This window comes from Eschrichtius robustus, chromosome 10 (genome assembly GCF_028021215.1).
Source record: "Eschrichtius robustus isolate mEscRob2 chromosome 10, mEscRob2.pri, whole genome shotgun sequence".
In the NCBI taxonomy this organism is placed as follows: domain Eukaryota; kingdom Metazoa; phylum Chordata; class Mammalia; order Artiodactyla; family Eschrichtiidae; genus Eschrichtius; species Eschrichtius robustus.
Window position 1 is genome coordinate 37,089,059 of NC_090833.1, and position 16,194 is coordinate 37,105,252.

The window sequence follows — 16,194 nt, forward strand, 5'->3', positions numbered from 1 at the left end:
AATTCCAGAAATTTTCAATACAAATAAAAACTACGTGGTCACCTAGAATGACAGAATTAAAGTAACTCAACGTCAATTTATTTGACTTTTTAATCACTGTGCTACCATTGTTCATTGTAAATCTACTGGTTAAATGCAGGACTGTGTAATACCATAGGAGACAGAAATTGTGCCCAAACCAAAGAACAACTCCAAATTGTTAAGAACTAATTCTGGCTATAAACACATGTAGATGAACCTGTTTGTGTCAGGAGCCAGTTGTATAACTGGGCGTTCTACAGATTAACTTCCATGTAGATTAAAATAGTTTTGTTTCTTTTTTTTTTTCCTGGCCGCGCCACACCGCACGAAGGATCTTAATTCCCCTGACCAGGGATGGAACCCTCATCCCCTGCGGTGGAAGCATGGAGTCTTAACCACTGGACGGCCAGGGAAGTCGTAGATTAGAAAACTTCTAAAGGATAAGTAATATAAATGTGCTAATTTGAAGCTTATATAGTAGTATTAAAACTCATCAGTAACTACAACAATTCAGAATGTAGAGCTACAAAATATTTTTGAGAAAGGAATATTTTATCACTGACATTTTTTAGAATTGCTGAAACTTGGTGATAATAAAAAGGAGACTGATTTTTAGTCAGTTTTGTTTTTAAATTCTCTACAGACAATACCCTCTTATTGCCTGGAGGGGCAGGATCTCTCCTGCCATCCCCATCCTTGGCACATCACTGCAATGATTTTAAATTTTTAAAAAACATTGTATGGGCCAGACAAAACAGATCTCTGACCTCCGGTCTAAGGTTTATATTTGGAACTTAAAATCCCTCTTCCCACATCAACAGCCTCCCATGTGGTTGGGCTGTTTCTGGGCAGGGCAGGTACTCTGCTGCTCCCTGAAGCGAACAAGTGCAAACACAGGGCTGTTTCCCAGGACAGATCTGGGGCAGAGGTTTCTCTCATTCAGCTAACTTTTTTTTTTTTTTAAAGCCATCTTTAAATTTATTTTCCAAATATAAATCTCAGTCAATGTTCATACACTGTTATGTAGCTTCAGGCTTTTTGAACCTAGAAAAAAATTCTGACTCTTTTTAAAAATACATCTATTGAGGTATAAATGACAAACAATAAAGTACAAACAAAGGTGCACAATTTCATGATTGCTGACATAGGTATAATGCATGAAAGCACGAGCATCACCAAGGCAATGAAAACATCCATCAGCCCCCACTCATCTTCAATCTAGAACACTGCTCCTGTCCCTCCCCGTCTCTGTCTTTCATGATATTGACTTTTAGGAAAGCTTAAGGTCACTTGTCTGGTGGAGTGTCCCCCATTCTAGATTTGCCTAATTGTTTCTTCATAATTTGATTCCCATTGAACATTTTTGTCCAGGACATCACATGGGCAATGTAGAGTTCCTCCCACTGCATCCCATTAGGGACACAGAACATCACTTTGGGCACTTGGTTCAAGAGGTGTCTGTGAATGTCTCCATGATAAAGGTCCCTTTCCCTGTCATCATCACAAGTGGTCTGTCTCTGGTACCCTGTTCCTTAACAAAGGCTTTGACCACCAGTGAGGATTCTTGCTGGCTCAGTGATGGCATTGTGGGTAGCAGATGGTGGTTCTCTAATTCTGCACAACTACACTTCACAGCTGGCCTCTTCTCTAAAGAAGACCTTTCCTTCCCTGACTCCCGCTCCTGTGTTTTTAAAGGTACCCTTGGGTTCATGAATTCTTTTCCTCCATCCAATGTGTATAACCCAATATCCTCCTTTTTGAGGTCCAAAGTGTGCTGCAATGTGCCAGTAGAGCCCTTCACCCTGCCTCTGCATCCTTCTGGGTCCTAACTAGTTTTCAAGTACATCACTGCTGTCAGACATGAGCTTTCATTCTCCTTCTTTCCTGAGAGTGGACCCAGAGCCAACCATTTCTCCATGACACCCTGACTGCCTTTATTGGTGAAGGACATTGAAAAATCAAGATCTGGGGAAGTAAACCCTTTTCAATGTTTGATGTAAAACATTTGAGGGTGTACATGTTAAGAACTATGAAGGATCTGAATCAGCTAACTTTTGAGCTTGACAGTTCCTAGGGACAGTTTGGATGAAGTGGACCAGGGGGAGGGAATCAAGCTTCCTCTACCCCCCAAACTATTAGACCAATAATAATAACAACGACAAAGGTCACCTTAACACATGCCCCTCGGGTCAGCCTTCGGGGGTAGTGGGACTGTAAGTACCAGGGGGCCTCCTCATCACATTTCACTTCAAAACATGCTCACTGAGGAATACGTTCTCTGTTCTCTGTCATGGGACTCAGAGCTGGAGAGAAAAGGCATACAGCCTGTGGCAGAAAGCAATCTCCGTCCTAAGGCCTGGCTTCCTTGTCTTGTCACTCCCGCCTCATGCCACTTCTGCCTGCCTTGGGGTCTTCATGAGCTCACCTGCCCAGTGGCTCAGTAAACTCAGGCCTGCCTCTTCTCTGGCCGAAGTTGCTACAGGGTACAGGGGAGGGATGGGGGTGGGGGCGGAAGCCCAGGAGCTGCTGGGTGGTGCAGGTGCAGGCACAGGGTGGTGTCTTTGTTCTTTCACTCATCCCTCCCCGCCCCCTTCCTCCCCGGAAACCAGTAACTTTGCCACCACCGGTATTGGAGGTGCTGAGCCGTGGGGGCCAGGCCCAGGGAGGGGTGGGAGTAAAGGGGGCTGCCGCAGCTGTGTTGGGCCATAAATCAGGCTGACCCCTTGGCTCAGGGCAGGATGCCTGCAAATTCGGCTTCCACACCATCAGGTCTGAGCAGAAGTGACAACTGCACGGATCTGCTAGTGCCTGGTGAGCTGGGCGGGGCAGGGGCAGGGGGAGGGGTCACGTGGCTCCATGTCCCACCTGCTGGGACCTGGAGGGTTAGGCTGGGCAGTAACACCCCCCCACCCCCATCCTCTCACATCTACAGGAATCCCCTCCGTGACCAAGGCCTGGGGACTATGGGCCCTCTTAGGGGTTGTGACGCTGCTGCTTCTCATCTCACTGGCTGTGCACTTATTCCAGTGGACTAGTGGCTGGAGCAGGAGCCATCCGGGACAGGGACAGTGAGTCGGGGGCAGCAGAGATGGGTTGATCGAGAGTTCCCCCTTACCAACAAGTACCCTCTCATCCCCTAAACTCTGTGTTGCAGGCCTGGAGAGTCTGCGGAAGAGGTCCCTCTGTACGGGAACCTGCATTATCTGCAGACAGGTAGGAAGCTTTCAGAGGGTAGGGGCACGGTGGCCAGGGTGCAGGGGGAGGAACAAGAAGTGACCAGATTCCTGTTCCCTGTCCTAGGACGGCTGTCTCAAGAACCGGGGCCAGACCAACAGGATCCAACACCTGGAGGCCCTGCCAGGGTGAGTCAGTTGTGACTGAAGAAGAGGGGAGGGAAGGTAGTGGGGAATTTTTCAAGGGTCCAGTGAACTTCTAACAGCCTTGCATCTCCAGGCTGCAGAGGAGGTGATGTGCTATACCAGCCTGCAGCTGCGGCCTCCTCAGGGCCGGATCCCCAGCCCTGGAAGCCCCATCAAGTACTCGGAGGTGGTGCTGGACCCTGAGCCAAAGCCCCAGGCCTCGAGCCCCGAGCCGGAGCTCTACGCCTCAGTGTGTGCCCAGACCCGCAGAGCCCGGGCTTCCTTTCCAGACCAGGCCTACGCCAACAGCCAGCCTGCACCCAGCTGAGACAGAGGGCCTGGCACAGTGGGGCATACAACTCCCCCGCCTCCTCTGTTGCCGGGGTTACTGCTACCCTGTCTGGGGCATGACTGTTTCCCAACCACCCCCTGAAGACAGGCTGCCATTGCTCAGTCACAGGAGTTATGCTCCCCGAACTTCCTATCTGAGCTGTGAGGGAGACATCTCAGAGGAATGGCAGGCCCCCCGTCTCTTGAGGGTGGAGGAAGCAAAGGCAGTGGCCCCCTCTCCACCGGTTTTTTCCCTCTATCTATTCCTCTCAAACCCCAAACTCCCAGGTCCTCACTCCTCCTTCCGGAGCTTAACCAGATCCTCCCCTCTGGCTTCCTCTTAGTCTACCCCTGACACCTCAGTGTCTCCTCACGCACAAGAAGTGGGCAGGGGGGGAGGGGGTAAGAGTCTGAGAGGACACAGATGGGCATCCTCCTCAGGAGCCCACAGGCTGGAAGGGTCCTGGAACTCAGTGACCTGAGAAACCCAAGCCTGGTCTCTGACTTGAGAACCCTGGCAGAATACCAGTCTCCATCCTGCCATCTCTGTTATGTGCCCAAGTTTTTAAATAAAACTTCTGAAAAAGTGTTTAGATTTCACCTAGAAAGCCACACACCTGCAACAGGCCCCACATGGTGGGGCGGTGACCTCTGCACTCTGCACAGAGCACTTCTGGGAGCGTCTACCTGGGAAAGAGGGGCCAAGAAGGGCCGCAGCATCAGTGATGCAGGGGTGGGTGCTAGGGTGGAGGCCGGAGCCCAGCTCCTGCTGGAACATCCCCAGGATTTGCACACAGAGCCTCCCCACTCCCCTCACCTGCGGTCTGCAAGTTTCCCACCCTCTGACCTACCTTCCCCAGGGCCATCACCCACAGCCTGAGGTCTGGGCCATTTTCCCCTACAGCCTCTGTAGATCTCTTGACAGACCTTACTGAGATTTGAAAAAAAAAAAAAGGGGGGAAGCTGAGGCTTTTACTTCCAAACTTCTCTCCTTCCTACTTAGAGTCCCAGAGAAAACCACAGAGAAGGAACCCTGAGCCTGGTGGTCCCAATGAGAAGGGGGACCCGCCTCTCCACACACACACAATAACCCAAATGCCCCAGGGTTCCTGGATCTCTGAGGACCCCAACCTGGGCCTCCCCAGAAGAGGCCCCCGTCGCGGTTAACGGCAGGCAGCTGGGGTTGTGTGGGAGGGAAGGTGGCTTTGGGGGCGGGCACCGGATGCGGGGAACCGCGGGCAGCTGGATGTGGGGTTCTGAGGGCTGCTGTGCTGAAGACGGCTCAAAGTGTCCGCGGCCTAGGAGACGTGACGCCCTGACCTTGGAAGAAGCAAGGGTTGGGGTCCCGCCAACCTCCTGGGACGAGCCGGGAGCCGCAGCCGAGGTCTCAAACGCAGCCAAGGCAGGAAGCCGACCTCCGCTCCCCGATCTCCCTCTCCCCGCGGGGTTCCGCGGCGCCCGGACCAAGCCCAGAGCACCCCGCCTGGTGCGACGCGGCCTCGCCACCACCTCTGCGCAGGCGTAATGTTGCCCTGCCCACAGCGTGCTGGGAGATGTAGTCCCGACCGTGCGGGGCTGCCCCCCCGAATGACTCCCGGGACTTCGCGAAGCTCTGGGCTTGTAGCTCTCAGAGCCGCCGCCTTCCCCGTTCGCGGAACCTAGCGGACTCACTCTGTCTGAAGCTGGGTGCTATTTGAACTTTGTTCTCCTTCCAGTCCCCGAAGCCTGGACCCTCTGCCTTCCCCCTCCCCTACAACCCTTGAATTTTTCTTACCGTCTTATCTCGCCTATCACCGAGGCTCGTGCCCTAGCCTAGGCCCTCAGGACTGAACGCCAGGACTGCGGCAACTTACTAATTGATCCCTGAGTCTAGGAAATAAGTCGGGGCAGCCAGATCCGCCTCAGACACCCTTGCCACATCTCGCTAGCCGATCAACTCGTCTCACGAAATGCCTGGTAGTTCTCGCCCCTTCCACAGCTCCAGGTGCTTTCCCTGGCAGCCTCCCTTCCCTCACTGGTGTCTGTTTCCAGCCAGAAGGAGAGCCCTGTCCTCGGCAAATTCCCAGGGGCGGATCCTTAGGGGAAGCCACCAGGGCCCGCGGGGGTGGGGGTGTGGCCCAGCGTTCCCCCTCTTCCTGCGATTCCGGCTGGGAGGATAGGGTTACGCTCAAGGCTCAAGATGCAAAGAGGCAGGGTCTTTGGGTCGTCAAAGGCTCAATGATAGGAAGTTCTTAAGGAATTACTTATAGGTGGGGAAGGGCCTCGAAGGCCCTTCAGCCAAGGCCCCTCCAACGTTGGCCTTGCTCTGCACTGTCAAGATAACTCTAGACTTACAAGCTGGTTTTGGCTACAAAGGAGGGAAACAAAGCTGGGACATGGAAAGAGACCAAGTCTTGATGACTTCATTTGAAACCTTGAATCCAGCCATGCCCAGAGCTAGACCGGCCTACTGAACTTTTCGTTTATGTAAGCTAATACAGTTCCTTTTTTGCTTAAGTCAGACTAAGTTAGATTTTCTAACTCTTCCAACCACAAGTTCTGACTAATTCTGTGGGGAAAGACCAGCTGACCAAGGCCACCTGAAGATGCTAAACCTCTTATTGCTCAACTCCTCCACCAGCCACCCCCCTCTGATTTAGTACTTGAATGTGCTATCATGCCATTTGACTCTAAGAGATTTCTGCATACTATGTGAGTTAACCTAGCCTCTTGCCAAGCTTTCACATTTCTACAGAATTGTATAGCTGGAAGGAGGCTGACAGATCTGACCCAAACTTATACCCACTGCAGGAACCACACTATGAGCTTCTTCTTAAACACTCCCAGAGAGTCAGAGCTCACTACCTTACCAAATGCTGCTTTCCAGTCTTTCTTATTGAGACTTTTTTTTTGGGGGGGGGGAGCAGAATCTGCTTGCATGTTACTTTTGTCACCAATTCTGCCTCCTAAGCTATAGGCATACAATCAGTCTTCTTCCTCCTGTACATGACAGCCCTGGAGGAATTGGAAGCCAGCCTTGCTGGATGGCCTAAGCCTTTTTTCCCCCCTTCTTCCCAGGAAGAGCTTTCTAAAGTTCCTTTTACAGTTCTTTTATAGACCGTATTTGCAGCCTACTCATCCTTCCCATTGTTTCACTTGACCAGAATCTCTCTTAAAGTGTGGTGCTAAGAAGTGAATATAATACTGGCAGCAACAGTGGGGACCCACCTCTTTATTGGGCACTAAATCTACAGGGACTTTGTTGATAAGGAATACACTCATTTAGCTTAGCTTAAGGGGTGTTTATTGTAAGGAAACCTGGGGTAATTAAGAGACTGGATGGAATGGGAATCCCAGAACAGTGGCTATGATCTGACTGGGCCTGTGCAGACTGTTATTGGATCTCAGATCTTGGCATCACTGGGGACCTTGGGGACAGGAGGATGTGGGTCTTCACACTCCTGCTCCTCCAGTGCTGTGACTCAGATTCTCTGTCTCTGCCTCTTTTATTTATTTCCCAGTTTCTTCCCACTTTGCTAATTTGCATCAGCATCCCTTAATGTATATTCTCTACTTCATGCTTCTGCTTCCTCACAACAGCTTTGTATTTCCTCCTCTGTCTCATAACCTCAGTTAAATGTTTAATTACAGGAATAGTGTGAGCACATGATAAAAAAAAATCAAATAAATCTGAAGGGTATACAACAGTGGTTCTCAACCAGAAGTGACCGTACCCTCCAGGGTTTATTTGGCAATATCCGGAGGCATTTTTGGCTGTCACAATTGGAGAGGGAGTGCTATTGGTCTATAGTGGGTAGAGGCCAGGGATGCCGCTAAACACACAGATCAGCCAATCTCAACAAAGAATTTCTGGCCGCAAAAGTTAAAAGTGCCAAAGTTGAGAAATCCTAGAAGAGGGGGAAAAAGCAAAGTAAAAGGTTGTAGTTCCCAGAGGCACCTACTATTAATGGCTTCTGTTTTTAAGTCTTTTGGTGAATATCACTGTATCTGTCAATAATACTTAGACTACCCAGAGCGAGGGGATTCTGGGCATGTGGCAACCCTACAGAAGCTTCCACAGCCCCCGACAGCTCCCAGCTATAGGTGATGAACTTTTTTTTTTTTTTAATTAATTAATTTATTTTTGGCTGCGTTGGGTCTTCATTGCTGCACGCGGGCTTTCTCTAGTTGAGGCAGTGGGGACTACTCTTCCTTGCTGTGCGTGGGCTTTTCGTTGCAGTGGCTTCTCTTGTAGCGGAGCACGGGCTCTAGAGCGCAGGCTCAGTAGTTGTGGCGCTCGGGCTTAGTTGCTCCGTGGCATGTGGGATCTTCCCTGACCAGGGCTGGAACCCGTGTCCCCTGCATTGGCAGGCAGATTCTTAACCACTGCACCACCAGGGAAGTCCCTAGGTGATGAGCTTTACGTGGGCTCTGCTGAACTCCTGGCTGAGAGAATTCCCTGCAGACAAGTTTCTGGAGAACAGTCTCAGAGCCAAGAGCAAAGACCTTCAGGAAGGCAGCAAGTCCCAGAAACAGCCTGCTTCCCAAGAACAATGAATGGCTTTACTGAGTTTCCCTGACTCTCCAAAAAACTCACGGTGGATTGACTTTCTCAGCCCTTGAGGCTGGGAGAATGCAAACAAACCAGAGGGCAGAGAGACCAGCTGGAGGAAACAGATGAACCTCTGACTGAAAAAATGAGAGCCTGGAGGAGATAATGTGTGAAGCTCAAATACAAAAGATTTCCCTGAACATGAAAATGTGATATCAGAACTAAAAATGTCCATAGATAAATCAAAGGAGAGGATAGTCACTGATAAAACTCAAAAACAGGTCTAGAAAATCAAATAGATGAAATATCTCAAAACATGTAACAAAAATATGCGATGCAAATCATGTGGTGAAAGATGGAAATTGGAACAGACCCAGGAGACTTAACTACAAATTCTATGAGTTCCTGGAGAAAAAGGAACAGGAGAGGAGTGGTCATAGTTCAATAACAGATGAAATTTCCCTGAGCTGAAGAAAGACTCAAGTTACAGACTGGATTGATAGGAAAAGACACACACTTATGAAGGCAGTCGAAAGGCACAAACTTCCAGTTAAGATAAATACTAGGGATGTCATGTACAACATGATAAATATAACTGACACTGCTGTATGTTATATATGAAAGTTGTGAAGAGAGTAATCCTGAGTCCTCGTTACAGGAAAAACATTTTTTTTCTATTTCTTTAATTTTATATCCATATGAGATGATGGATGTTCACTAAACTTATTGTAATAATCACTTCATGATGTATGTAAATCAAATCTTTATGCTGTGCACCTTAAACTTATGAGTGCTGTATGTCAATTATATCTCAATAAAACTAGAAGAAGAAAAAAAAAAAAAAAAAAAAACTAGAAGAAAAAAACCACACACTTAGCCACATACAGGTTAAAATTCCTAAGCTCTAAGGATATGGGAAATCTTACACATATCCAGGGAGAATGAAAGTTCTTTCTTCTTATCTGCTACCGTGGAAGTTAAAAGACAGTAAAACTGAGTTCGAGTTAATGAGAGAAAAGGCCTGCAACCCAGAACCAGCCAAGAAAGAAAGAAAGATATTTGAAGATTTGCAATAATCACTCAGTAGCTCATCTGAGAAATACTTTTAAGAGAAGACTCTAATGAAACAACAAATGAATCAGAACAGAGACTTCAAGATAGGGGAAGATGAAGAGAAGAGGAAAGAAAGCAGTGGGGAGCAACGAACCATGATCTACATATTTATATCTATATCTCTATGTATTTATAACGTGTAATAAAAATGCTAAATAAGGACTCTTGGAACAGATGGAACACACTGTGAGGGAAATTCTAATAATGACTAAATTATCTCAATAAAACTCTGGAATCAGGTAGTGGAGATAAGGGGAAGGTAAGTGTTCTAGTACTTAAGTGGGGAGGGGTTGGGAGGATGAAAGAGAGAGGGAGGGGTAGTGAAAATCATCTGAAGACCGTATCTTATTGGGGTGTAGAGGAAGTAGAAGATAAATCGAGCAGGATGGAAATAACTCTTCTGGGTTCACACACTAGGAGAGTCATGTGTGCCTATGTAGAGAGCAAGGCAAAGGATAGTAGCTGTTAGTAGAATGATAAACTCCAAATAACAAGGGGGGAAATGGGACAAACGGCCATTCATTCAATCCAGCAGAGGTAAAGAAAAGAAGAGTTCACAACAACGTTAAGAAATTTAAAAACAAGTAAGATGGAAATAACAAATCAAATACATCACTCATTACAGTAAACATGAGTGGACTGAATTCTTCCATTAAAAGTCTGTCAGACTCTGTTATAAATCAAATTCTGGTCCATATTATTTAAAAGAAACACACTTAAAGTGATGAAGAAACTTTCAAAATAAAGATGTGGGATAAGGGATACTAGGCAGATAAACAGAAAGCAGTGGTAATGCTGATATCCAACAAAAGGAATTTAAGTTTCAGGCTGAAATTGGTGTGAGGACTGCTTATAAAGCGGTAGGAGAGAAATTTTGGGGTGCTGGGAATCTGTATCTTGACTGTGGTGGTGGTTACATGACCAAATACATTTAGCAAAACTCATAGGACTGTAGATTTAAAATTGATAAAATTTAATGTATGTAAAAAAATTTAATATATATAAATTGCAATACAGTAAAGCTGGTTTTAAAAAATAACAAAATTACTGTGTTCACAAAATTTAAATGCTGAGTGAAAAAATAGCGCAATACCAGAAACCCTCTCAATTACCCTGTATCATATATTATATCCCTGAAATACCATAAAGAAAGCAAGCTTTTAAAAAGAGAGGAAAAATAAAGGGAATAGTTATTTCAAAAAATTAGAAAAATAGCAAGGAAAGAAACCAAAAGTAATCAGGAAATAACAAAAGCTGACATGAATGAATGGAAAACCAACAAAAGTTAATGGAAAACAAACAAAAATACTAAGAAGCATAAATTTTTTTTAAAGTTCTTTAAAAGGGCTAATAAAATAGAAAAACTTCTTGCAAGCCCAAGTGAGGAGGAAAAAAAGAGAGAGTAAAAATAATAGAAAACATTAGTTACGAGAAAGAAAACATTATTACAGTTAGAAGAGAGAATTAAAGAATTATTAAAAAGTGCAACTTAAAATTACTCAGCAACCAATTTGAAAATTTAGAGGAAATGGATACATTTCAGGAAAAATATAAATTACCAAAATTGACCCAAAAGAAAGAGGAAAGTTTGAATAGCTCAACTGATCTTAGAAAAAACAAGAATAGAAAGGTGATTAGGGATCTACTTTTGGAAAAGACTGCGTTCAATTGGTGCCACAGCTGAGCTTTATCTAACATTCAATAAGGGTAATTTCCATGACATTTAAACTCGTCATAGAAAAAGAAGAAAGGCTCCCATATTTAATATATAGAGCCAGCATAACTTAATACCATTCCTAATAAAAACTCTAAGTAAAAAAGAATACTGCTTAAATATAACAGACTTTTTACTAAATAGCAAATACTGTTCTTAATAGTGAAACACTAAAATCACTTGATTAAAATAAAAATGTAGACAGAAATGTAGCCTGTTATTATCCTTATTGTTTAACATATCTTGAAAGTTTTATCAAATGCAGTAAGACAAAAGAATGAATTGTTATGATTATCTGAGAAATTATAAAGTTTTTTTTTTTTGCTGATATATTATCAAAAAATTCAAGACTAGTAAAAAAAAACTAGTAAAAAGGCAATACAATTCGGAAAGTTGACTGGATACAAGATAAATATAATGAAAACAAATTGCTTTTTTCCTATTCTAGCAATAAGCATCTCAAATTGAAAATGGGGAAATATTCAATTCAGTTATAAAATTATAAAATTCTTGGATAATAACAATTATAGTCACCATAATGCCATGCACTCTTCTAAGCAATCCTCACAACACCCTCTTGAGATCGATTACTGTTATCATTCTTATTTTACAGAAAAGAACACTAAGGTACAGAGAGATTAATTGATTTACCCCAGATCACTGGCTGGTAACATGTTAAGTGTTCAGATTTGAATCCTGGCAGCTGGCACTGAGACTACCTTTGTAACCACTATGATACAGTATGTAAATTTTTTTAAAATTGAGATATAATTGACATATAACATCATATTAGTTTCAGGTGTACAATATGACTCGATATTTGTATATATTGAGAAATGATTACCACAGTACCTCTAGTTAACATCCATCACCGCACATAGTTACATTTTTTTTTTCTTGTGATGAGAACCTTTAAGATCTACTCTGTTAATAAGAACCTCTGTATAACACAGGGACCTCTACTCAATACTATGTAATGACCTATATGGGAATAGAATCTAAAAAAGAGTATATATATGTATATGCATAACTGATTCACTTTGCTGTACAGCAGAAACTATTGTAAATCAACTATACTCCAATAAAAATTAATTTTAAAAAACTACTCTCTTAGTAACTTTTTTTGTTTGTTTGTTTTTTAATAATTTATTTATTTATTGGAGGCGTTGGGTTTTCGTTGAGGTGCACGGGCTTCTCATTGCAGTGGCTTCTCTTGTTGTGGAGCGTGGGCTCTAGGTGCACGGGCTTCAGTAGTTGTGGCACACAGGCTCAGTAGTTGTGGCTCACGGGCTCTAGAGTGCAGGCTCAGTAGTTTTGGCTCACGGGCTTAGTTGCTCCGCGGCATGTGGGATCTTCCCAGACCAGGGCTTGAACCTGTGTCCCCTGCATTGGCAGGCGGATTCTTAACCACTGCACCACCAGGGAAGTCCCTAGTAACTTGTTTTTTTTTTTTTTTAATTTTTATTTATTTATTTATTTACTTATTTATTTTTGGCTGTGTTGGGTCTTCGTTTCTGTGCGAGGGCTTTCTCTAGTTGCGGCAAGCGGGGGCCCGCCGCTCTTCATCACGGTGCGCGGGCCTCTCATTGCAGTGGCTTCTCCTGTTGTGGAGCACGGGCTCTAGGCGTGTGGGCTTCAGTAGTTGTGGAATGCGCGCTCAGTAGTTGTGGCGCACGGGCTTAGTTGCTCCGCGGCATGTGGGATCTTCCCTGACCATGGTTTGAACCCCTGTCCTCTGCATTGGCAGGCAGATTATTAACCACTGTGCCATCAGGGAAGTCTGTAACTTTTAAATATACAATACAATATTATTAACTATAGTCACCATGCTGTACATTACATTCCCAGTTTTACAGTTTTATAGAAGTTTTATAGCATGTAAATTTAGTCAAGAATTGACTTCATATGTACTCATATGAAGAAAGTTATACAATATAATTAAAAGATACAAAGCAAAAGTGGGACAACCAAAAATCAACCATCTCCTTGGCAGTGAAAGTGCTGAATCCTAACCACTAGGTCACTGGGGAACTCCCTCAACCCTCCCTCTTCCCTTCCCTTGGAAGGGAAGATAAAATATCAGAAAAAAAAGTCAATTCTCCCAAAATTAAAGTATACCATTAAGATAGTTCCAATTTGTATTTCAAAGAATAGTCAAGGACAAATATTTTAAAAGAAAAAGAGAAATTTGCCTTACCAAATATCAGAACATTCTCTAAGACCACTTAAATCAATAAGTAAAAGGGAATCAATAGGTAAACAGGAATCCCAAACTAGGTGTTTGTGTATACGGGAACATGGCAATTCAGTTCGTTGGAGAAAGGATGATATAATAAGAAATAGTCCTGGAACAGGAGGCCATCCTTACTGAGAGCCGAAGCTGGGCTGGGACTGTGTACCAGCTGGGCTTTTGTTCCAGAGCAGTGGCACCTGGTGGGGGAGGGCACAGCTCCTCTTGCAGGACACCCACAGCATCACAGCTGGAGGTAGTGAGAGACTGTCCAGGCTGTCCTCGTGGGTCTGGCTTATCCCTGCCCTCCCACTTTCCATCCACCTTGCCCCCCCAGCTGCCTGCCCTGCAGACTCCAAACTCCAGCATCAGAAGCAAAGATAATGACCTTTCACAGACCGTTTAACTAGTTCTTATAATTGCATTAATTGGGTAAGGGCAATTTCCTGTAACAAATCTCTTAATTGAAAAAAAATTATGTGCGTGTATGTATATGTGTACGCATACCCTAATGGTCTACTTCTCTGTGCCATTTTTGATTGAGATATAATAACATTGTGTAAGTGTAAGGTGTACAATGTGTTGATGTGATACATTTATATACTGCATTATGCTTACCACCATGGTTAGCTAACACCTCTATCATGTCACATAATTGTCATTTCTTTGATGTGGTGAGAACAGTTTGAGCCTTGACTGACATACTAGATGAAGGACGTATAAGTATTCATTGTATTATTCTTCCAACTTTCCTCTAGGCTTTGAATTTTCAAAATAAAATTCTGGGGGGAGAAAAAGAATACAAAGGATCTAACGTCAATAGAAGAGCAAATCCAACTGGTTAACAAACATGAAAGTACATTCAAATTCACTAGGAGTCAGGGACATGCAATTTAAAGTAATAAGGAGGGCTTCCCTGGTGGCGCAGTGGTTGAGAATCTGCCTGCCAATGAAGGGGACACGGGTTCGAGCCCTGGTCTGGGAGGATCCCACATGCCGCGGAGCAACTAGGCCTGTGAGCCACAATTACTGAGCCTGCGCGTCTGGAGCCTGTGCTCCGCGACAAGAGAGGCCGCGATAGTGAGAGGCCCGCGAACCGTGATGAAGAGTGGCCCCCACTTGCCACAACTAGAGAAAGCCCTCGCACAGAAACGAAGACCCAACACAGCCATACATAAATAAATAAATAAATAAAATTTAAAGTAATAAGGAGGTACCACTTTACGTCCATGGTGGAAAACTGGGGCTCAAAGCCATTGGGAAACTCTGAGAGCCAGTGTAGACCAGTGCCCTCAGAGTTAGCCCCCCAGGGTGAGGTTGCTAGGGGGTACACCAGTTCTCACCAGTCATCGGTTGAGCTGCTCTGGTGCGAGATACTGATTTCCAGCACTTTCTCACTGCTGCCAAAGAAAAGCTGCACAGATGCTGGCAGTTGGAAGCCAGGCTGAAGCACACCAAGTGGAAAGACCAGGAGGACAGGGATGGCTGAGGCTCTGCGTGCCTGCGCCTGCATCACTCAGATCCACTCATGCTCCTCCTTAGGTCGCGCTGTCACTGCTTCCCCAAGGTCACAATTTCTTAAAAGTGGAGGAGGAAAGAGAGGAAGAAAACCTTACACTAGGAGGGTTAGTGGGACAAGCTACACTACTGTAGCTGGTGCTAAGGCTGCAGCGGAGATTCTTCCTTCTCTCCATCCATTCTAGACTCCCCCTCGCTCTCAAGCAGCACTTGATGCTGGTCTAGATGGCTTGTCTGGTGGGTAACCCAGACCTTCATTTCCAAGGGGTCGGAGCTCCGACAACTGTGTCCTTTTCAGGCTGGGGAGGTCACCGTTGCCCATTTGTGGATGATGTATCACTGGGCACAAATCACCAAGGGGCGCCCGTGAATCTCCTGCATGCAGATCCGCTCCTCCTGCTCCCGTTAGGTAGCAGCAACCCTATCTCCTCATGATAATCAGGATACCTGCCAGGATAATCTCTCCGCTCTCAGTGTGTGAGAGAGTAGGAGCCAGGCACAACTGCTAAGCGTGGGAGACTCCAGGCACCACATAGACGCTCTGCATCCTTTCACCTTCTGCTCCCACTGCTACCTGAGTGCTCATCTCCATGTTCTCCCATTGAAATTCCTGAGAACTAAAATTTGATAAGCTCACATCCTCCCTGATTTCCAGGCCAGGCCACCCCGGAGGCCACTGGCTGGTCTCTGAACAGGCCAGCCTTGAGTTTGCCGTCCACTTGGTTATCTCAGTCAGCTGAGGTCAGAGGGGTTGGAGGTCACATAACACAATTTTGGGGGTCTAGGGCTGCCTCATCAGCAGGAGTTTGGCCCCCCTTAGAAGGGGCTGTAGGTGTGGCCGGCACAATGTTTGGCATATTTGGTAAAGAAGCTGTAGTCCTATGGGGCAGCCTTTTATCACCAGCCTTCCTAGTCATACGGTTAATTCATAATGAACTTATAGCCCACTGAGTGTAGTTTCCTAATTTGTAAAATAAGTGGGTCAAGCTAAGATCCTTCTAGCTCCAAAATGACTGATAACTGTCTCTCCCTTCAGACATTTATACATAAACTATTTTTAAGCCAGGACTGCCTCCAACCTATGCTTATGTAATTTATTTTTTGAGCCCCAAGTTTCATTTTTCAATAGATTCTAGCTGTTTTATTTATCTTTATTATATTTCAGTCTGTGGTTGGAGCCATCATTTTGCTCTGCTGCAATGTTTGAATCATGAGTTTGCCTTTTGGTGTATTTGCTTTTCTTTAGAGCTCTGTGCCATCAGCATATATGAATGTGCTTTCAAGACAGGACCAAGCAGAGGCCTAGGGCAGTCACTGGAGACCTATTGGCACTCTGCCTTCAGTGATCAAAGAGCTGCACGAATCCCCTTAATAGTGT

The 16,194-nt window shown here is 45.3% G+C and overlaps 1 protein-coding gene across 1 annotated transcript; it reads left to right on the forward strand.

Moving 5' to 3' along the window:
• Positions 1–2,759: 2,759 nt before the first annotated feature.
• On the forward strand, positions 2,760–3,708 carry SIT1 (signaling threshold regulating transmembrane adaptor 1). The gene is made up of 5 exons (XM_068553560.1): positions 2,760–2,832; positions 2,954–3,089; positions 3,176–3,234; positions 3,322–3,383; positions 3,475–3,708. The coding sequence occupies exons 1-5, from the start codon at positions 2,760–2,762 to the stop codon at positions 3,706–3,708; spliced, it is 564 nt and encodes a 187-aa protein (XP_068409661.1).
• The last annotated feature ends 12,486 nt before the right edge of the window (positions 3,709–16,194 follow it).